The sequence below is a fragment of the Phascolarctos cinereus genome, unplaced genomic scaffold, assembly GCF_003287225.1.
Source record: "Phascolarctos cinereus isolate Bilbo 61053 unplaced genomic scaffold, phaCin_HiC Scaffold_726;HRSCAF=1367, whole genome shotgun sequence".
Classification (NCBI taxonomy): Eukaryota; Metazoa; Chordata; class Mammalia; order Diprotodontia; family Phascolarctidae; genus Phascolarctos; species Phascolarctos cinereus.
Genome location: NW_027556098.1, coordinates 410,216,939 through 410,238,394, shown reverse-complemented (window position 1 = coordinate 410,238,394; position 21,456 = coordinate 410,216,939). Strand labels below are relative to the sequence as shown.

Below are 21,456 nucleotides of genomic sequence, written 5' to 3'. Positions count from 1 at the left end.
ATACCGGCCCTTGAGTCAGGAGGACCTGAGTACAAATACGGCCTCAGACACTTGACACTTACTAGCTGTGTGACCCTGGGCAAGTCACTTAGCCCCATCACCTAGCAAAAACAAACACAAAAAAAAAGAAGAAAAAGAAAAAAATTCCTTCACCATAGTCCCCAGAAACATTTGTTTTCAATTAAGGAATTCCACCAATTCCAATTAATCAGTAAGCCCCTACAAGGAAATGAAACCAGGTTCCTAGGGCTAGCAGGAAAAAATATATGATTCTATCTCAAAGACCTTGTTAGTAGCTTGACTTAAGGTCCAGAAGACCATTTCTACAACTCAGTTTTTCCACCTCTACAATGGGGACAGTATGTCTGAAAAATGTGAAATGAGCAAGCTGATTAAGCAAAAGAAAACCTATAAAGGCCTTTCCTTTCCATGAAAAATAACTGTAACTAAGAGCACTCCCTCATCTACCACTTTCATGTTTGGAATTCTCTTTGTAGGTATTCAGCATCACGCCCCAAAGTATAAAACCTGACTGGATAAAAATTTCTGCTTACCTTTATTCCCAAACCAAAAGCATCAGGGACCCATCTTATAAGCCTCAAACTAGCAGAGCAAACCACACTGGGAGGAGGTTCAGCTCACTGCCGTCCCAAACACAAATGAATCCACTCCAATTTCTAACTAAAAGGCCCCGGCAAGGTAGACTCATGGGGAAGACACGCATTCCAGGTCCAACTTCAGACACCTGAACCAATACGACTATACTCCTACTCTGTAAAATGGAAGCCCATTTTCCTCCTTTTCCTCTTGGCACTTGTCTTAGCCCTCCAGGAGCGGAGGTGGTTAGTTAGAAGCCCTGTGCTCCCCAGAGAGAGCTAAACGGAAACCTAATTGAATCCACCTAAGAAGAACAAATCCCTTTGGGACAAATGTGCACCTCCTCACCAAAGCCGAAGACTCTGCTCAGGTGTCAGGCTTGACAAAGAGAGCACCTGTAACTCTGCATGTGTCATGCACTGATGAGCTATTAAAGGGATTCACAGAGCACATCTAAATCTACACCTGGAAAGCAGCAGGGAGTTCCTTCTGATCACTGAGCCTTAAGAAAGATATTAAGGACCTAGGCAATGATAATTAACTAGAATTCTTAAGGGGGGGGGGGTCAGTAAGAGAAAAAGGCAAATGAAAAGCTAACAAAGACTAGTGAAATATGTAAGGACCAGCTTAGGCAGGATAGACACCATCACTCACCCTGGGGTGGTCCTACTTAAAGGCTGAGATAAGAACTGGAGATGACACCTTAGGGGGGAAACTGAGGAGGGGCTTCCCTGGGGTTACACAGTCAATCCAAAGTAGAGCAGACTAGAATTCAGCGTTCCTGACTCTATCTTGCCATTCCTTTTTCTTAGGTGTGAATTCAGCAATATGTCCTAGAGTACTCTATAAATGAGAAGAAATGGTCAGAGGGAGCCCAACAGCCTTCTAGTCAGGTAGGGAGACTTTCCTCAGCCCTGCCCTGATCACTGGCCTACTGGACTAACATGCTCGAAATTTTCCACCAAATAGACGGTCCTTCACACTCTGAAAACACAATCAGTTCCTTCAGCATTCAGTGTTCCATGAGGTTGTACTTGTACCCCGGGTGGAAAGCCCCAGGACATTCATTAGCCCAAGGTAGGAAGAGCAGGTTCAGAAAAACCTGATGTCAATTCATGGGTGACTGACCCATAATGGTTTATTAGGGAAACCAGGGTGGTGACGCGTCCCTAACCTTCTGTGCCTGAATTCAGGAGCACAGCCCTGCCCCCTCCACCTCTCACTGTAGCCCTCATTAGGAGAACATGGGGTTTGATGGGCCATGGGTCTGAGGCTGCAGAGTAATCCTAATGACCCCACCAGGTTTTCTGAACTAAATTACTCCTGTGGATCACCTCCCAGTTGGCTGCAGGTCAATGGTGAAAGACGTACTATGTGTGGTGTTGAGATGAAAGAGGGGATTCTTAGATGATCAAGTAGCCACTGGAGCCTCCCAACCATTTTCTAAGATTGAACACAACTGATCCCAAAAACAATGGGTGAGGGGGAGGGCACCTCCAAAAAATAAAGGCAGATAGGACAGAATTAAGGAAAATACTTGAAAAAAATTCTCAGTAAGACTCAAAATAATCTCATAGGAAAAACCCGTTCACCTAGACCTATTTAGAGGCTAACCTTACTATCAACTAGTGAACTGACAAGGCATCCACCATTGCTAAAGATTATACTGAAAATATAATGGGGAAACCACTCAGTAATTTCAGCTAGTCAAAGTTATCAAAAGCAAGACACCGTGTCTGCATACTGTATTTATACCTAACTCAAACCAGGCCAGGGGAGTTGGGGAGGGGGAGGGAGCAGGGCTTCAGAAAGAAGGTCCAATAAAAGGTTAACACCTCAAACAGCCAATTCTACCCTTTCCTGCTCCTAAACTCCCATGCAGCGGGGGGCCAAAAGGGGAAGAGAACCAGCATTTATTAAGTACCTACTACATGCCAGGCACTGGGTTAAGTGCCTTACAAATACCTCTTCTCTGAGAAACACAGAGATGGGCTTTTAGAGCCAGAAGTGCCTTCTGACATCATCAAATCTAATGCCCTCACTTTAGAGGCCTACAGCTGGGAAGCGGGCTTGTCAAAAGGCCACAGCTAGGCAGCACCAAGGCCAGGGGGTCACAGGCCTTAAGTCATTTTGTCCAAGCCCTTCACCGTACAGTCATCTGCCAAGGGAGGCCGACGGTGATAAAGGGAGCAGACCGAGATGAGCCTAAGAGCAAACCTGGGTCTCCAAAGCCACAGTTCTACAGCGGGTTAGGACTCAGGGCTTCCTGACTTCCCCTCGGGGGCTCTTTCCATTACTCACTTCTCCCCCAACCCCCTCCCCAAAGCATCCTGCTCAGAGAATTAAGGGACTTGTTTCTGCATCTCCTGAGCAGCAAGCCCATCCCAGAGAATTAACCAAGGGCCAACTGGACAGAGTACAGGAGCAGGGCCACCGCTTCCTGAACTCTGCAAGCAGTCAGGACCCAGGACATTCTTAACAAATACCCACACTCTATCACATGTCACTGGGCTCCCCCTTTAGGAACAAACAAGCTATAGGAGAAAACACCTTCAGCATGTTGCTACCTGTCAGAATCAACAGCCAGGTAGCCTAAGCAAGCCTACTCTGATAACCCCTTGCTCAGAGCTCATTTTTCCAGGAGGAACAAGGCAGTCAAATCCTTTCCAATGATGAAACGTAATGATGAAATTAAAGACATTTCACCATCCTAAGAGCTCTGTTAACAAAATCAACAAGTTGGTATTTCCCCTATTCCTGAGAGGGGATGGGGGGGGGGGTGCGGCGGGAATGACTGTAAAATGGTTAAGAGACAAGCAGTCCAGGCATCTTGAAAAAAAGCAGTCATGGGATAACCAATCTCTGAAAAAGATATAATACTGCTTACAAAAATGAAGTCAAGAAACATGCAAAATCAAATCAAATCCTGTGAAACCAAGGAGGGCACAGATGATTGGAGAGCTCTTTGGGAACAGAAGTATGGCCATTCATGGCAATGGTGGGGGTTACCTGTAGAGCATGAGAGCCACTGACAGAAGGCAGCTAGCTAGCTAGCTAGGCTGTGTGAAGGCCAAGGCTATGGTGATTGGCAGCCCAAACCCTAAACTGGCCACCGGCCCAGGGAAGTTCTCTCAGTGTTCAGTAACTCAGGATATTCAGAATGTATCCCAAGGGTTGAAAGAGGCCCCAAAGGGAACAAGCCCTGGAAATTTAAACACAGGCTAGTTTTCACAAACGTTTAGCAACTGACCAATAGACCTAACTAGGTTCCTCTGGAATACTTAAATCTGACATTGCAGGAAAAAAGTTTACTAGGAATTAGTGGGACTAGATAAAGCTTTTCTTTTAGAAAATAATTTGAGGGCTCTGCCAGGTTCCTAAGAAAGGTCTCAGCGGCATTCGCAGGGTCTAAGTGGTAAAATCACATCACCACCATGGTAAACCTGGTTCACGTATTTTCAGGACCAGAAAAGTCTCGAAATAACCCTTTGGTCTTTCACGTGTTTTGCTGTGTCCTTGCTACCTAGGTTCATTAGTCAAGAGAAAAAGAGCAACAGTCTAGCCTCCCTTTGCCAATTCTCAAGTGTGGTCATAGCCCAGTGTCTATGACATCATCCTATGATTTCCATGGCGATGTGCTAACACTAGAGACCTCTGAAAGTTGTAGGGAGGGTACCTGTCATACCAAGCAGAAACTGTGTTAGGAAAAACAGGAAACCCCAACTAGCATCACTCATTCCCACTTGCTTGGCTTTCAATTCAGTAAACTATCTTGGAGCACCTCTGACATAGTACACAATGGACTGAAGCCCATGGAGTCCACAAAAACATGTGAATAAGAGTAAAGAGGCCCCAGTCATTAGCTCTGCCACTAGCCATCAATTTTCTCATGTGCAAAACAAGGACAGTTACTACCCACCCTTCCCATCCCAAAGGCATAACAATAATAAAATGGCTATTGTTTGGACCAAGTGAGCTAACAAAACTTTCTGAAAACTAAAAAGCTCTATACAAACTTGAGGCTGGGCTAAGAATGGATGGACATCACATCCTCCAGCCCTCAGAGGGCCGTTCCAGCTAAGGCAACAAGACATTCAGCTTGAATTATAAATGTCTCATTCCCTGTCACCCACCTCCGACTTGCTGGAGAATGGGCCATTGTGCAGGGCAGGCCAGGTGCTTGATAGCCATGCCATAAGATAGCACACAGCCCAGAATTGCTATAGAGACAGCTTACAAAAAGTGCTAGATTTGGAATTTGCCCTTCTAATTAAAAAAAAAAAGCATCAGCACCCTGTTAGATTTTAAAGATCTGAGTTCATATAATGGAGTAATAGAAGGCAGAGAAAGAAGGGTTAAGTCCAAGGGTCCTAGTACAATAATTCCAAGTGTATTTTATTTCAAGATGATCGGCGCAGCTTTATGGATGGAAGACAGGAGGAGAAAGAGAGGAAAAGAGATGGGGGGGGAGAACATGAATGAATGTTTAGGTGACTTTTCTGGAGGTACTCAGGAGGGAGAAAGAAACCAGGCCTCAATCCTCAGCCCAAGGTGAAGATTCACATATCGGCCTATAGTGCCCTAAGCAGCTTCGTATATGTATAGGGGTGGCCCCCAAAGATGGAATCCCTCTTTGGCAAAGCCTTTGTATCTGGGTACAGCTTAAAATAAGATTAACCAGGGAAATCTGGGGGCAACAAGCTGCAACTGACTTAGTGGCAAAGGACTCTTTCCCACCACCAAGGCAGCTATGCCCTGGACTAAATGTTTAAAAAGGTTCAGTGACAGTAAAATACAGCTTTGGGCAAACTTTTCCAAGGCAATATTTAACTTCCCCAAAATATCTTCCCCAACCATGCCTGATTTCACCAAGCTAGTTTCCTCTAAAATATGCATCCACAGAAAACTCTAAAGTCGCTAACCTTTCTTTTCTGCCAACCCAGGCCACAGGATGGCTCTAATCTAGAACAAAGGTGACAGCAACTCTAGCAGGACCAATTTCCAAATATTTAGGGGAAAGGCACCAATAATCCAGTTTTCAAACCAGAGAAGCCCTTCACCTCATGGCACCTGGCACACAGTAGGCACCTACTAAATGCTGGCTGCTATACCACTTCATGCTTCCAGGAAAATCAATTTCACTGATTCACAAAACTTTTGAGCTGAATGGAGCCTTTGGCAATCCTCTACTCCAAACGTTAGCCAAGTGACTGGCCCCAATCACAGAACATGGTAGAAATGAGGCTAGAACTCAGCCTGGCATTCTTCCTTCAGCAACACATGCTAACATGAGATTTCCATTCTCCACATATTCTTGTCACTGTCCCACAAGGTGGAACTGGAGACTCACACCAACTGGTCACTGGAACTCGTTAATACTCTGCTGGTGTCATTCAGAGGCTGCATTCCTTCACTCACTCAACAAATATTTACCTCTTATGTGCAAGGCTGCTGAGTAATAGGGTTTAAAATGAACTGCAACAGCCCACACAATGAAGCCCTGGCTCGTGCTGTCCTGTAACTGCAGGCAGGGAGCCACTGGCATGAGACATAATTCCATTTAGAAGAAAATGGACTGGAACACAACTGATGGCTTGACTGCCTCTGGAGAACAGGCCAGTCACTTGCTCCTGACTCAATGCCAAGGACTCTGGGACCATACACAAGTCCTATATCTGCTAACGAGTGACCCAAATTCCCTTTGGCTAAAGAATATAAAAGCCAGGGATCAGGTGCAAGCTCCATGGATCTCGCTAGACACCAAGTGAGCTCTACCCTTCATCTCAATAAATGCCTAGAAGACAATCCACACCATTACCCAGGAGAAGCTAAAGATGTCTTGGGTTCAACTCTAACCTATCCAAGGAGTCACTTTTTCCATGATCCTAACCACTAGGCCCCTGGCACAACTCTCGGCCTGGGTCATCGAGAGATCTGACCCCCATGGCTTAATAATACGGTAGGGATCCTAATCCCACACTAGACAGCTGGTCTAGCTCCAGTTTAATCTGTGCTAGTTCAGCACAGGTTCAGACTAAGGCTCCGATCTGTACTTAAACCCATGTCTGTAGATACATTTTAAAGGCCCACATATCTAAGAGGTGCGAGCATTTACTCATGAAACCATCATTGAACCTCCTGCTAGATACTGCATGCAAAGCTTCAGCATGGCTATCAAGTTTCCCTCACTGAAACCAGAAGTTGTTCAGAGGCAGGTAAAAAGGGGGGGGGGGAATAAGAGAAGGGAGGAGAGATAGAATGGAGGGCAGATTAGGGGAAAGGGGTATTCAGAATGCATGCCATCTTGGGGTGGGGGGAGGGACATGATGGGGAGAAAATCTGGAACTCAAAATCTTATGGAAATGAATGTTGAAAAACTAAAAATAAATTAATTTTTAAAAAAGTGGTGGGGAGGGAAAAGGAAACTCTGGCCTGATGGGGCTCTCCTCCTTTAAAGGCCCAGAACTAGCGGCACGAGGATGCCTGCAGCTCCTCACAAAAAGGGGGAGACAAGCCTCGATGCACAAAAAATGGAACCTCAGAGTGAAAAATCTCTTCCAACCCACTCACTGTAATATATAAAGAAGAAATTTAGCCTGAAAGGGTAAATCACAAGCTAGTGAGCCCCAAGTCACAGAGCCAGGTTAGCAGGAGAAAGGGTACCAGAGCCAAACACTCCAGATTTCCACACGGTCTGCCAAGGTAGTAACTGTCACCAATGACCAATCTTCTGCCTCAGTTTCCCCATTCCAGAGATGTTACTGAGGATGAAAGCCAGCCAATGAGGATTTAGCATAACCCCAGTCACTGATACACCTTAAGAGAGTAGTATCAGGTCAGAAAACAAAACAGACCAAAGATGCCTCAAAAGTCTTCTAGAATATATACAACCCCAATATCCAATTCACGCCAATCACACTTTAAACTGACTGGAGCCTTAGAAGAGCTAAAAATCAAGCTAGCTTCTCTGCAAATACCTCTGCTAGGACTGGTCCCAGCAAAGGCACGAGACCAAAAGAATGCAGAGTCCCAGATGAGTGTCAGGCCTTGGATCATTTAGTCCACTCCCCCTCTACAAATGCTCCATGAAAAGGACTGGCCCTCGTTCTGTCTCCCAAAAGAAAACAGACGCATCTAATCCCTCTTTCACAAGCAAGAGGTTAGAGGGATCATTCTATCGATCATACCTGAAAATGGTTTGCATCCAACCCTAACTATAAACATACAAGCCCACATCACTTCAATTCACACCAATTTAGCCATTATTCCCAGTAGAGAGAAAGAACAACGGCAAAGACTGACATTCCAAAGGTTAGCAAAGACCAGCCATAATCTGTATCGTAAGAGTCATCCCAATACTTGGGGAAGTCAAGCACCATGGCCAACTAGATGCCTAGCCAGGCAGGGTAACCTATCTGGATAAAAATGTACCCACTTGCTTCACTTTTCTACATTCATACACCCAGTGCAGACCAACAGATCTTCCAGCTGAGAGTTCAAGCACCCTTCTGACCAGAATTACTGGGGATGATGGGACTAAGTACCAGCTGCCTGCTCAGCTCGTAGGCACTGAAGATGTAGGTGGCCAACAGACATTTTCAGCTGAATTATCCTTTATGTTGGCCAGATGATTTTCCCCAAATCTCCAAGAGGTTTAGATTCATAAACTGCTGAAGCTACAAGGGATGGCCTAATCCCAACCTCTCATTTTCAAAATAAACAGGACCAATAAACAGCCACTTCTACAAGTCTCACCCAAATACAACACTTTCTTCTGCCTTAACTTACAAATATCTCCTTAGCTAATCTGCTACCCAATCCCAATTCCCAACGCCCTACTTGGTCATTACATTTTTCTCCTGGGCTCTGCCTTATTCTGTTCTCTGACTCAATTTAACAAATCCTGATAGAATTCCGGAGATCATCCGATCCAATGGCCTCATTTTCTATAGTAAACTAGGACCCAAAGGAGGGGAGAATGGTCACACAAAATCCCATCACAGAAAACTGTAAAGTCTTATATTCTTATGGCGTTGGAATTTTATCCCTTCTAACTTCAAATTAGCAGACCATCAAAATCTTTTGGTTACAAACAGATTCAGATCACAGCGTTATGTTTTCCTGGGATTTGGCCCGTGCTCTGCTATGGAAAATATCATCTAAACCTCATTGCTGTATGATGTTTCAATGGTTCCAACCACCACATAGCAACACAAAAGCATTACTTATTACAAAGAATGGCACCCACAAAGTTAACTATTTTTCCTATGTCACAAGATGGGGAAAAAAGGAGCAAGAACCAGGCCATTTTGCCTGAAAAGAAACAAACATGGCACAAGAGAGAAGTTTCTACACCAACAAATCTAGAAATCTTCTTTCACATTTATAATCAAATGTTTATTTCTAACCTTGCAAACCAGGAAACAAACCCTAAATCTCAGAAGCAAGACAAGAGCACACTCACTGTCCTTTGGGAGAAACATTTCTAGCTAGAGGGAAAAAAAAAAAAGGAGGAGGGGAAGGGACTATCTCCAAACAGCTGCTTCTATGGAATCTGGGGGTTTTGAATAATATAAAATATGAAACTACTCAGTTCCATCCAACTGTTTGTGAGACCAAGGTCAGGATATGCATTTTAAAAATACCCTCTTTGGGAAAGCAACTGATTTTTAAAGAGGATTCTGGCTCCTACATCTCTAACATTTTTCTGTTGAGAGGTTTTTGTTAATGTTTAATAAGTCCTAATATTTTTTTCCTTAGACTGGGGGGAAAAACCCTTTGTGACACTTGGACACACTCCTTTTAACTGCTTGCACACAAAACTGACTTTTTCAGAAGGCAGGCTATGAAACATAATTCTTCTACCCTTTCAAATGTGTTATTTACTAGATGTGCTGACAAGGATTCCCTAAATAACCCCCTTTTCTTTTTTGCAACATCCAGAATTTTTTTTTGAACTATACTGAGTACATCAGTTGTTTTTTTTTTTAAAAAGTGATACTGTAGCAAAGAATTTACCAAAAGCACAACACAATGTTTAAGACTAGGCCTTTTTTTTTTTTGCTTTACTGGACTACATTTCATTTTCCTTTTAAACTAAAAAGATACATTGGTGCTGGTCTGTGTTAGGGGCGGGGAGAGGCTTGGGGGAGTTAGGGCCAAAATGTACCCTGCAAGTAGAACAGACTTACATGACAAGAGAAACAGTTTCAACTATTTCTTTAAAACACTGTTTCATCTTGGAATATGCACTATCCGATACACTCAATCTAAAAAAAAAGAACTTTAGAAAATGAGCATCCTTTCCCACTGACCCAAGCACCAAGCCTTTGCCGAAAGGTCTCTCATTTCAAACAGTAACAGAAAGCTGCTGATAGCTATTCTTGGCCAGTGGCCTCTTTGGGGGTCAGGGTGGATTTCACACTGGAAGGGAAACACAACTTAAAAGAAATTCAGTTCCCTTTAGTTTGGTCCTAGCAAGAATGGTTTTCTGAAACATGTGCTCCCTGTGGGTGCTTCAGACATCTGGGCTTTGGCTTCTATGGCTATGTCACAATGCCGAGCTGTGTGGTCACACCAGGCTCTCCCTCTCAGGCACTGACATCAGGGACACATGATCCCTGATTGCAGGTCAGACCAAAGAGGTTATGAAGCCACAAACGTGGGGAAAGCAGTAGGAACATGGGAGGGCAGTGGCCAACTGAACTCGAATCTGGACGGTGGTTCCTTTTCCCCCCAAAAGTGAGTCCTTTTTAATACAGACTTGTGGATGGGGCAGGGACTACACGTGAGGGAAGGTAAAGGGTCCTTATTTGTATGGTACCAACACATGGCAAAAGGGGGGAATGGAGGTTCAACATGTGTTTTGTATTTTTCAAAGAAACTTATGCTTGTAAAACACATCAGTTGTGCAGTACTGCAAGTCCTTTTGTTGGTGCTTTTTTTTCCCTTTGTACATGAAGGACAGAGGTATATACTGGGAGGAGGGGCAGAGGGGTGTACTGACCACCATGATTGAGTGTGCAACACATTCACATGAACTTTTCACTGTAAGGCACGTGCTTAACAAAGGAACAGTAGAAGCAGCCAGAAGCTTGGGACTGGACAGTTCACAGAGTTTGTGCTTCAACAGTATGTTACAAATGACTTGGTCAGCTTAAACTTCCATCAAGTATCGACTGAAACACTGTAAGACACAGGAGGATATGTGAGAGAAAACGTGGACCACGTCCCCCCCAGTAAGGGGTTGGGGGGAGCAGCAGAGCGGGCTGTCGGTTTAACAAGAGCAGATCACATTTTTCTGTCCTATAGACATAGGCATGGACTGGCACACTGATACAGTATCCACTTTCTTCATAAAGGGATGAAGGCTGGAGACCAAGCCATGGATCTGAGGGGCAGAAGGTCAAAGCACGACCACGTGTAGGTTTCTGTCAGTTACTACTTGAGAATGATACAGTAGACTTTTAAAAAAAAAAAAGAAAGAAAACTGTGCACTTTCAGGGATAAATTAAAATTAAAATGATTAACTTGTAAGGATGTGCAACTCTAAAGAGCCAATAGGATTAGAGGTCCTGGTTTCAACAAACTAACTCTTTTAAAAGCATCTCTTTGGTCTTGGGCTAAGGAAGGAAGCAAAGAGAGAACTAATTTAATTACTTAATAAAAGAGACTACTTACCATCCCAACCCCTTGCAAGACATACACTTCTGACATAAGAGAATTCCTGAGAGGCTCGCTAATGAGTGTAAGCAGCTTGTGGTAAAGCGGGGATCCCCAGGAGGGGATGGGGCAGCCTGAAGAGAAACCTGGGCTTAGCAAACACTCATTTGCTAATCTGTTTATTTTCTCCATCTGTAGGCTGGCAGCAGTCAGGAAGTAGGGGTTTAAAAAAAATGCTCACCAAACAGTTGTGCTTGTGTCTTTGAACGTGGGTGTTTTTTTCCTTTGAAAAGACAAGTTAGGCTCTCTAAAGAGAGCCAAATTCAGGGTCCTGCGGGGAAAGGGGAGCTTGGGGTAGTGGTACCTGGAGCCCAGCAACTTCCCGGAGAGTCCCAGCTGTGGAGTGAATCCTTGCAAGCGGGAAGGGCAGTGGGTTGGGGTCGGGTGGGGTGGGGTTAGAGGGAGCACCAGACACTTGGGACACACTTCCTGTTTCTGGCCTCACCCAACCCACGTTAACTAAACTGCACCCACCCGGGAAAACCTGCCTTCTCCTCCCGCCCCATACCACACCACTCTCAGAAGTCAGGATTCCTCAAGCCACTCCCTAAAAAATAAATAAAGATTTAAGGGAAATTTTTCTTCTAAGAGAAAGAATCCTAAATTTGCCCTGAGTACTCCCTGTCGTTTGAAAGCAAGATCTCCCCACTTTAGTCCCCAAGAAAGTGTGTGGGAAGGAATTCGGCCCCAATGCTTTCTTTCAAAAAGAGGGGAGTGGGTTCCTGACTTGATCCTCTCTGAAATGGGCCTCTCCCAAATCCAGGCCCTCGGAGCGGAAAGAGAACCAGAGAAGGAGGGAGAACGAGACAAAAGGGGGGGGGAGGACAGCGAGAGAAGCGGGGAGCAGGGCAAGGTGGGGCTCGCGGATCCCTGTCTAGGCAGCGTGGTCCAGGCACGAGGCCCACGTGGTCCCGAGCCGCCCCGGTCTCGGGGCCCCCCGCCCCTCCCCCACCCCGGGCCCCGAGCGCCCCTCTCCCCGCGGGGGGCCGGGGCCGGGGGCGGTCGCTCACCTTGCCTGCAGCATGGCGCCCGGAGTGAGACCGAGGCAGGAGGGGGAGGGGAGAGCAGGGGGAGGGGAGAGCTGGCCGGCAGCGGCGGCGGGCGGGCTGGCGGGAGCCCGACCCCGCCCTTCCTTCCTTCCTCCCCCCTCCCCGGCCTCCCTCCCCTCCCCCCATCATGGCCGCCCCCGCCCCCTCCCCCCCGCCGCCGCCGCCACTGCCGGGTTACCCGACCTGTCGTCAGGGAGCAGGCTGAGGCCGGGGCGCTGGAGCTCACGCTGGGCGGTGGGGGACAGCGGCGGCGGCGAGGACGAGGAGGGCGGCGGTGGCGGGTCCGAGGCGGCGGCGGCGGCAGGGGGCGAGCCCGGCGAGCCGCCCTCCATGGCGGCGCGGCGCGGCCCGCGCCCCCGCCCCGCCCCGGGCCGCGGGGCCGCGGAGGCGGGCGCCCCCTCACAGGCCGCCCGGCCCCGAAGCCCGGGCCCTCATCGGGGCAGGCGGGCGGCGGGCGGGGAGCGGCGGCGGGGGGCTGGGGCCGGGGCCGGGCGGGGGGCTGGGCCGGCGGGGACGGGACGGGGGGCGGCGGGAGCGCCGAGCGGGCGCGGGCCCGGGACGAGGCCGAGGACGAGAAGGAGGCGGCGGCGATGGGAGGCGCTCGGCCCCTTCCGGGACTCCCTGCGGGACGCCCTCCCGCCCTCCTGCCCTCCTGCCCTCCCTCAGCGCCGGCTGCCCGCGCCCGCCGCGCTCGGGACTGCACACAAAATGGCGGCGGCTGCGAGCGGACGCTGAGGCGGGGGGGGGAGGAGAGAGGAGGAGCGGCGGCGGGCCGGCGGCGCGGCGGCCCAGGCCTCCGAGAGGGAGGGGCGGGGCGGCGAGGCGCGTCACGTCCCGGAGACGGCGGAGAGGGCCGAGGACCCGAGGGGCGGGGCCGGGGGCAGGCGAAGGGCGGTGGAAAGAGCCCGGAGTTACCGCGGGGGCGGGGAAGACGGCCTGGAGGCGGGAGAAAGGGCCGAAAGTTAGGAGTGGGGCGGGGAAGGGGGCGGAGCGAAAGGAGGAAGGGGGCGGGGACGAGGAGGCGGGGAAAGAGCCGAAACTCGCTAATGGGGCGGGGCCCGGAGCCGCGCGGAGAGCCGCAGGGCGGGCCTAGGCGAGGCGGAGAGAGCCGAGAGGGGGGGGCCGGGGCGTGAGAGTGTGAAAAAGACAAAAGTTACTGAGGAGGCGGGACCTGGGGAAGAGAAGCCAAGCTAGGGCAGTGAGGGGGCGGGGCCTAGGGGAGCCTCCGGGCCCGTGAGAGGAGGGCGGGAGCGCTCGGCGGGAAGCCTGGGCCGAGCCCGGAGGAGGGCTCCCGGAAGGGGGAGTGGGAGAGCGCCAAGAACAAGGGGGATCCGGGACTCCCAACCTCTGCTCCGCGAACTGCCGCCTGTGGCCGCTTGGGTGTGTCGGAGGAGGCGCTTGATCCCAGATCCTCCCGACTTGGAAGCTGCCGGGACTGAGCCTGGAGTCCGAGAGACACGAGTTCAAATGCTACCAGTGTTACCCTGGACCAAACACTTGCCTTCCCTCTGCCCCAATTTCCTCATCGGTGAAAAGGAGATAATAATCGCGCCTGCCTCCGGGGCAGTTGAGGATCAAACAAGTTAATGTGTACATGCATTTCATCGATGCTCGCTGTTACACTTGGGTAGCAGCAGTAACTCACGATTACTCCCCTTAATAAAAAGGATTTGTTCTGTAAAACTTGGACTCAACCAAAAGGAGGCACCTGAGGACCTAGAAGGCCACACGTGGCCTCCAGGCCGAGGGTCCTCCACCCCTGGCATGGACTCTTCTCACAGGACCTCTGGCCTTTAGAATACCACAAGATTGTTCCATCTTGGGGGCAGCTAGGTTGGCTCAGTGGATAGAGCACTGGCCCTGAAGTCAGGAGAACCTGAGTTCAAATCTGGTCTCAGACCAAACTCTTGACACTTACTAGCTGTGTGACCTTGGACAAGTCACTTAACCTCAATTGCCTAAAAAAAAATTGCTCCATCTTGCTACTTCATCTAAGAAAAGGTCTCCTCCCAGACAGAAGTAGGGATGGGATCAATATAGCCATCATGTGGCTTTGAAGCCATATTGCAATCTAAGCCTCATCCCGAGGCTTAGAGCATTCTTCACTGGAACACAGCCAGGAAAGGAAATAGGTCAAGTTACAGGTACACACATTCCCTCCCCCATTCTTTTGTACGTGGACACACACACACACACACACACACCACACACACACACACACCACACACACATGCTTGTTGACTTATACACTCCTTTCCGGCTCAGCAGCTTCCCCAATTAAAAAACTTGAATCAGCCCCATTACACATGCCTGGAAGCAAGCTTACTCAGCCTGGAATGCGGTAGCAAAATGGCCCACTTGCTCAAAGCCCCCAGAACTTTGACTAGCCATTTCCCCTCATTCATGTGTTAATAAGTATCAAGTCATTTCCAGATAGGTAGAGGATGAGGAAACTAGGGCTGAAAGGATAAGCCCAAGATCCCTAGCATTTGACCTTGTTGTCAGGAGACCTGGGTTCAAATTCCGAGTTTCACGAATTACTCATGCGACTGAGCAGGTCAACTTACTTTCTTAATCTATAAAAATGCAGACGATTGTCAGCAAGCATATATTTTCTTTACCCACAATTGCCAAATTGATATTCCTATAACAGATCTGACTCTGTTAGTCCCCCCTGCTCAGAAACCTTCAACAACTCTCAATTGCCTCTTAGATAGCATGTAACTTCCTCAGCCTGGCATTCCAAGGCCTTTACACTGTCTTCCTACCTTGCTAGATAGAGATTCCCTATTCTAGATCCCTGCGCTATGTAGCTATGTAAAAGTTCTGATGTGGTTTGGGATTGCTGGGAACCCCAAAATGTCAGGGTACAGGGTGTCATCTTCCTGGAATGAATTCAAGCACTCAAACCTTCCAGTCGAATAATAAGGTTTATTGTAATGCCAGTAGCAGCAGTTGGGGTTCCTAGTGAACCTGCAACTCAATGGGAGTGAGACTGATACTTATATACAAAAAGGACAGTGAAAGTATCTGAATGAGATTAAGGAGTGATAAGTGGGGGGGGGGGGGCAAATGCAATAGTGAAAGGAGTATTAAGTCATCTGGGCCAAGAGTGACAGTGAAAGGATGGTCAAGTAAGCTAAGTAAGTGATCTAGGTGGGCTGGGGTGGGCCAGGGGCCTTGGTCAGAGATGCCACTGATCTGGGCTACTGAAATGGTATGGGAAAATTCAGTGACTGGGTTGCTTTCAAAGATATGGTCTTTTTCCTTTCAGGGGTTCAGGTCCCATCACTCTATCAGTTCTCCCCACAAATGAAATGCATGCCTTCCTCGCTTTTGCCCCTCTGTTTTCAGCTACGTCCGACTCTTTGTGACCCTATTTGAGGTTTTCTTGCAGAGATATTGGAGTGGTTCGCCATTTCCTTTGCCAGATTCCTTTTCCAGTTGAGGAAACTGAGGCAAACAGGGTTAAGTGACTTGCCCAGGGTCATACAGCTCAGTGTCTGAGGCCAGCTTTGAACTCAGGAAGATGAGTCTTCCTGACTCCAGGCCCAGCACTCTATTCACTTCACCACCTAGCTGGTGAATCTCTAGAGTGCTTCAAAGTACAGGGCCACTTTCTAAATTAGGCCTTTTCTGATTTCCGCTGTTATTAACAGACTCTGTATCTTGGAATTACTTTGTATTACTTTGCATATAGATCAGTTCAAAATGCCTTTATTGTCTCATTCCAGGCACTGTGCTAAGCTTGGAGACAGAGACAAAAATGAAAAAGCCTCTGTCCCCCAGGAGCTTATCATCCTTTTTTGGGGGGGAGGGGGGGAGAACATGTACATAGAAAAGCAAATAAATATTCAAAATAATGGGGGAGGCAGGCAGGCACACCTTTAACGTAAAGGGCAATTTGTTACCAATAGGGTAGGGAGTGCAGAGGATGAACTAAAGGGTCAGGTGGAGTGGGAAAAGGGCCCAGGAGAAACCTGCAGCTGGCAAGAATGGGTAGGGGTGACAGTGCCTGGGCAGCCGAAGCCTCAACAGCCCTGTAATTCTGAGCAAAGACTATTTTGTCATGCCTTTGCCAAGTCACCCACAGCTACAATAACATGCCACTCCCTGAAGAGTACCTGAGGGTTGTTGAGAAATCCCTGATCCTGCCTCATCCTCCCAGAAATCTGGGACCTACCTACCCATAAGCACCTATAGAGCCCTAAGGAGAGTGGGCTCAGGCTTAGGGAGCACATGGGGGGCAAAAGGGTCACTCAGCCGCTGATTGCTGGAAGTCTTCACCCAGTATCCCAGGGGCATGGCAGTAGTTTCTCTCCTGGGCTCTGTCAACTAGGGACCCCTTAACAGCTCCTAGTGGAGGCATGAAACCAGGTCCATTGGGACCCTGACTCCCAATCTCTTCACTTCTGTCAGCTCTTTTGGGGGATGTCACTAGCTCCCCAGGATGTGAAGATAAGTCATCTGGACCCTTCAAAGCTCACAGGGTCCTCCTCTGACCAAAGTGGCCTCCAAGGTAACTCCAAACCCTCTCCTTCCTCCCTTCACCCCACGAAAGGTTTCTTTTCAGGGATCTTACTGGAATGCCATGTTTATTCCCATTTCTGGAATTACCCCAGTTCTAACTACCTCCATAACTTGTAGATGGGCCCTAGGGCATGGCCAGTCTTGTGCAATGTCACTCATTGGAAGGACTTTTCACACTTAATCTAAAGTCCAGAGTTGACTCATTGAAGCACCTTGGAAGCTAGTTAAGGTCAGTCAGTCAAGAAGTAGATTTCCTTATGAGCTCAACAGAAGGTTGCTATGTTAGGAAACAACCTAAGCATGATGGGATTGTCATGTTTGCCTGGGCCCAATCTTGTGATTGTCATCAGTGAGGAATTACACTACTTAACAATGATTCACAAGCTGCAACCCTTACAACATCCACTTCCACAAGCAAACTTCAGGCCTTTTTGCAAGACAGAGAGACATATTTATTGTATATCTTCTGCTGTATCAGAAATTGTGGACAGAAGGCTGGTCCACATTCAGGCACTCCACCCCTACTGCTCAATCCTCCATACCCAGCACCTTCTGGGATGGCCATGGCCCCCTTTTAATGCCATCCTGTGGCCTGTTGCCATCAACTTTGCCAGCCTAACACCAAGGGAATCTGGGTCAAAGAGCAGTTTAAGGCCGTGGACACCGCCACTATTTGTTGTAGTATTTATTTGTTAACGATTTAATGTGTATAAAACTTGGCCATCATTCTTATTAGATTCTTATCTCTTTTTAAGGGTCATTCATAAAGTTTTTTAGTGTTGTGCCCATAATTCCATTTTCCCCTGTGGTCTTGTGGTTTTACTGTGTGATTTTGCATACTATGAACACTCTGATGATTTTCATGTTATAGCAGAACAGACTGTACTTACTATGTCCTGTTAAGGGGTCCCCTGGACTCGTCTTTTTGAGTTGCCAGGTTTTCCAGAAACACTGGACCCAGGGCATGTAGGAAACCCTGAATGTGACAAGGACTAAGCATGGCACATGCCTCCTTGCCCCCCAGCTGACATAACTTGTTTGTCTCCCAACCTGGATGCTGTATGTCCTCGAGAGTGAAAACAAGTGACAGTCTACAGTAGGCCCTTGTGGTTAAGGAGACCAGCCTATCTGCATGGTCTAGCACTTCCCAAGGTAAAAGGCTTTTGCCCTGGCCTGGCTCCTTCCCTTGGGGTGAAGTCTCATGTTTTCTCTTCCTCCTTTTGTTATACTGTCAGAAACATGCAAAATTCTGTCTGGCTTGTGAACTCTTCGGGCTCCACACGTGGAGTTCGTTTCTCTTGTAATAAACCAGTTTTCACAAGAGTTTAGTGAAGTTGTGATTGGCTGTTGACAGAGGCAAAAGAGGAGATTCAAACAAAGTCCCTCCTCTCAAGAGCTTGTAATGTAATAGGGGATTCAGACACGTAAACAGCTATGTACAAGCAAGATGCATACGGGTTAAATTGAAGATAGTCAACAGAGGGAAGGCAATAATATTAAGGGGGATCTAGAAACGATTTTTGTAGGTCTAATTTCTCATTGAGACTTAAAGGAACAGGGCAGCTAGGTGGCACAGTGGATAGAGCACCGGCCCTGAAATCAGGAGGACCTGAGTTCAAATCCGGCCTCAGACCAAACACTTGACATGTACTAGCTATGTGACCCTGGGCAAGTCACTTAACCCCAATAGCCTTAAAAAAAAAAAAAGAGAGACTTAAAGGAAGACAGACAGGCCAGGAAATAGATGAGGAGGGAGAGCGTTCCAGGCATGGGGGCCAGTCAATGAAAATGCTCTGAGTTAGGAGATAAGAGTTTTTAACTCAAGGAACAGCAAGGAGGCAACATCAATGGTCTTTGAATACAAAACAGGATTTATATTCAATCCTGAAGTAATATAGAGCCAATGGAGTTTTTTGAATAGGGGAGGAATATGGTCAGAGCTGAGCTTTAGGAAGATCACTTTGACAGTGGGGAGAGGCGAGGTTGGGAGATCAGCCAACAGGCTGGTTGTCCGAGCATGAGGTGATGAGGTCCTGTACCAAGTGGCAATGTCAGAGGAGAGAAGGGGACCTATGGGAAAGATGTTATGAAGGTAGAATCAAGTGAACTTGGCAACTGATTGACTATGAGAGATAGGACAGGGTTGGAGAGAGGGTGTAGAGTCAAAGATGACACCTAGGTTTCAAGCCTAGCTGACTAAAAGCATTGTGGTTGCCCTGACAGTAACAGAGAATCGGAAGAAAGGAAGCTTTGGGAGTAGGTGGGGAGCTGAGGAGATAATGAGTTCAGTTTTAAACATGTTGAGTTTAAGAAGTCTATTCAATTTGAGATGGCAGCTGGAGACATGACACTGGAAGTCAGGAGGGAGTTTAGGGCTGGACACTGAGAATCATCACCAGAGAAATCAATGACAATTGAATCCATGGGAACTGAAGAAATCACCAAGTGAAATTGTATGATGGGAGAAGATACAAGGGCCCACATCAGAGCCTTCGGTGACTGCCAGTGTTAGGGAAGGAGCCAAGGAGAGGAAAACCAAAAGTCAAACCTGGAGAGAAGTGAATATCTAGGAAAATGAGGTAATCAAGAAAGTGGAAGGTCACAGAGAGGTGAAGGATGAGCACTAAAAAAAAAAAGGCCTTGGTTTTGACTGTTAAGATATTATCTGTAACTTTGAAGCAAACAGTTTTAGTTAAACGATATAGTCACAGAGAGGATAAAGTCAAGGGTGGGAGACAAAAGGAAGTAGAGATACCAATTATTATCAATTCTTTTTTTGGGGGGGAGGCAAATATGGTTAAGGGTCACACAGCTAGTAAGTGTCTGAGGCTGGATTTAAACTCAGGTCTTCCTGACTCCAGGGCTGATACTCTATCCACTGTATCACCTAGCTGCCCCTTAATTCTATTTTTGATATTTTTTTTTGTCCTCAGCAAATGTGCTAAAATGTATTTGGCAAAAAAAAAAATCCTAGACAACTCTTTTAGTCACTCGAAGAGTGTCTTAAGACAAAGTCAGAAGAAACTTAAGAGAGTGATCCGAGCAGTCCTCCTAAGTACCTTCTCTCTTTCCCTTAGTAGCAGCTAAACCAAAAATCAGAGGATCTTATTTTGGAGCATAGCTTACATTTCACATGAGAAACTTTCACTTGTCCCATACAATAGGATCATCCGCTCAGAATCAATTAAGATAGCCAGATTTAAGCAATTCTTAGAAAGTATGGTAAGAACAGCTGGTACAAAACAACTGCCCAGGACACACTCACCCACAAGTACATACAGAGCCCTCGGGAAAGTGGGCTTAAGCTTAGGGAGCACAGGCAGCAAGAGGGTAACTCAGCTCTCGGTTAGTGAAATTTTTTTCCCCCACATTTGTGAGTCCCTCAGGCAAGTCCTTATGGGCCCAGAGTAGCTTCTCTGTTATTCGTTGTGGAGCTATGAATCCCCTCGGGTCCCAATACAGACACTGCTGCCAGCTGGTTCCAAGATTCCAGGAAGAAAGGCATTGTTTGGAAGATGGTCAGTCCAACTTTCTTTGGATCCCTTGAAGCTCACGATGTCTTCTTCCAGCCCACCAGCAGAGATGAAGGGGTGAGGTTAGGGGGTAGGAGATTACCTCGGCCTCTCAGGGTTGCCGATTACTGGAATGATTCCAGGGCTCCACTTTATGGATATTTTGTAGACAATGATATTTCCTCAGTCTTTCTGGACATGATTCTAGGGCAACATCATTCCACTTCTGAGGATTTTTCCTACTTAAAAGTCTATGATTGACTGATAGACTGAAACTAAAACCTATGAATAAGATGGATTGATTTCATGTGCTTAAGGTACCAGGGTATTTTGTCACTTACTTTAAGTGGGGTGTGGTGATTACATCCAGTTAATCAGCTCCTCTCTTATACAGATATTGGTGCACACGTGTATCCTTCTAATAGAATGGAAGCTCCTTAAGGAGAATAATAGATATTGTTGTATCCCTAAGCCTTGTGCTTAGAAGGCACTTACTGTGTGTTTATTGAAACCTAGTTTCAAATCCTAATTCTGCTATTTACTATACATATGATCTTGGTCAAGTCACTTAACTCTGTGCCTCAGTTTCCTCATTTGCAAAATGGGGTTGAATTCCATGACCTCAAAGGTCCCTTCCAGCTCCAAATCTACGATTCTCTGGAATAAATTATGAGTAAAGGGCTGCTGGGGCAGCTAGGTGGCACAGGGGATAGAGCTCCAGGCCCGGAGTCAGGAATATCTGAGTTCAAATGTGGCCTGAGACACTTATTAGCTGTATGACCCCGGGCAAGTCCTAAGGTTAAGACCCCATATGCCTCAGTTTTCTAAACTCTAAAATGAGCTGGAGAAGGAAATGGCAAACCAGTCCAGCATTTCCCAGAGAGGACATTGAAAATTCCTGCAACAATATTTTTGTACACATGGGCCCTTTTTGTCTTCCTAAGCTCCTCCACAAGAGACTTTTGATTTGGTCTTTCTATCCCCAGCCCTCAGTACAGTGCCTGGCACACAGCGCTGGCTGGATTGGATCTCATCCTTGGTAGTGG

The 21,456-nt window shown here is 47.4% G+C and overlaps 1 protein-coding gene across 1 annotated transcript in view; it reads right to left on the bottom strand.

The window, feature by feature from the left end:
• The window catches only part of ZC3H4 (zinc finger CCCH-type containing 4), a 32,121-nt gene extending 19,415 nt beyond the window's left edge, over positions 1 to 12,706 (bottom strand). The window contains 2 exon segments of the mRNA XM_078145829.1: positions 11,501 to 11,590; positions 12,552 to 12,706. Coding sequence (XP_078001955.1) covers positions 11,501 to 11,590; positions 12,552 to 12,700 — 239 coding nt within the window. The 5' untranslated portion in view covers positions 12,701 to 12,706.
• Positions 12,707 to 21,456: the final 8,750 nt, after the last annotated feature.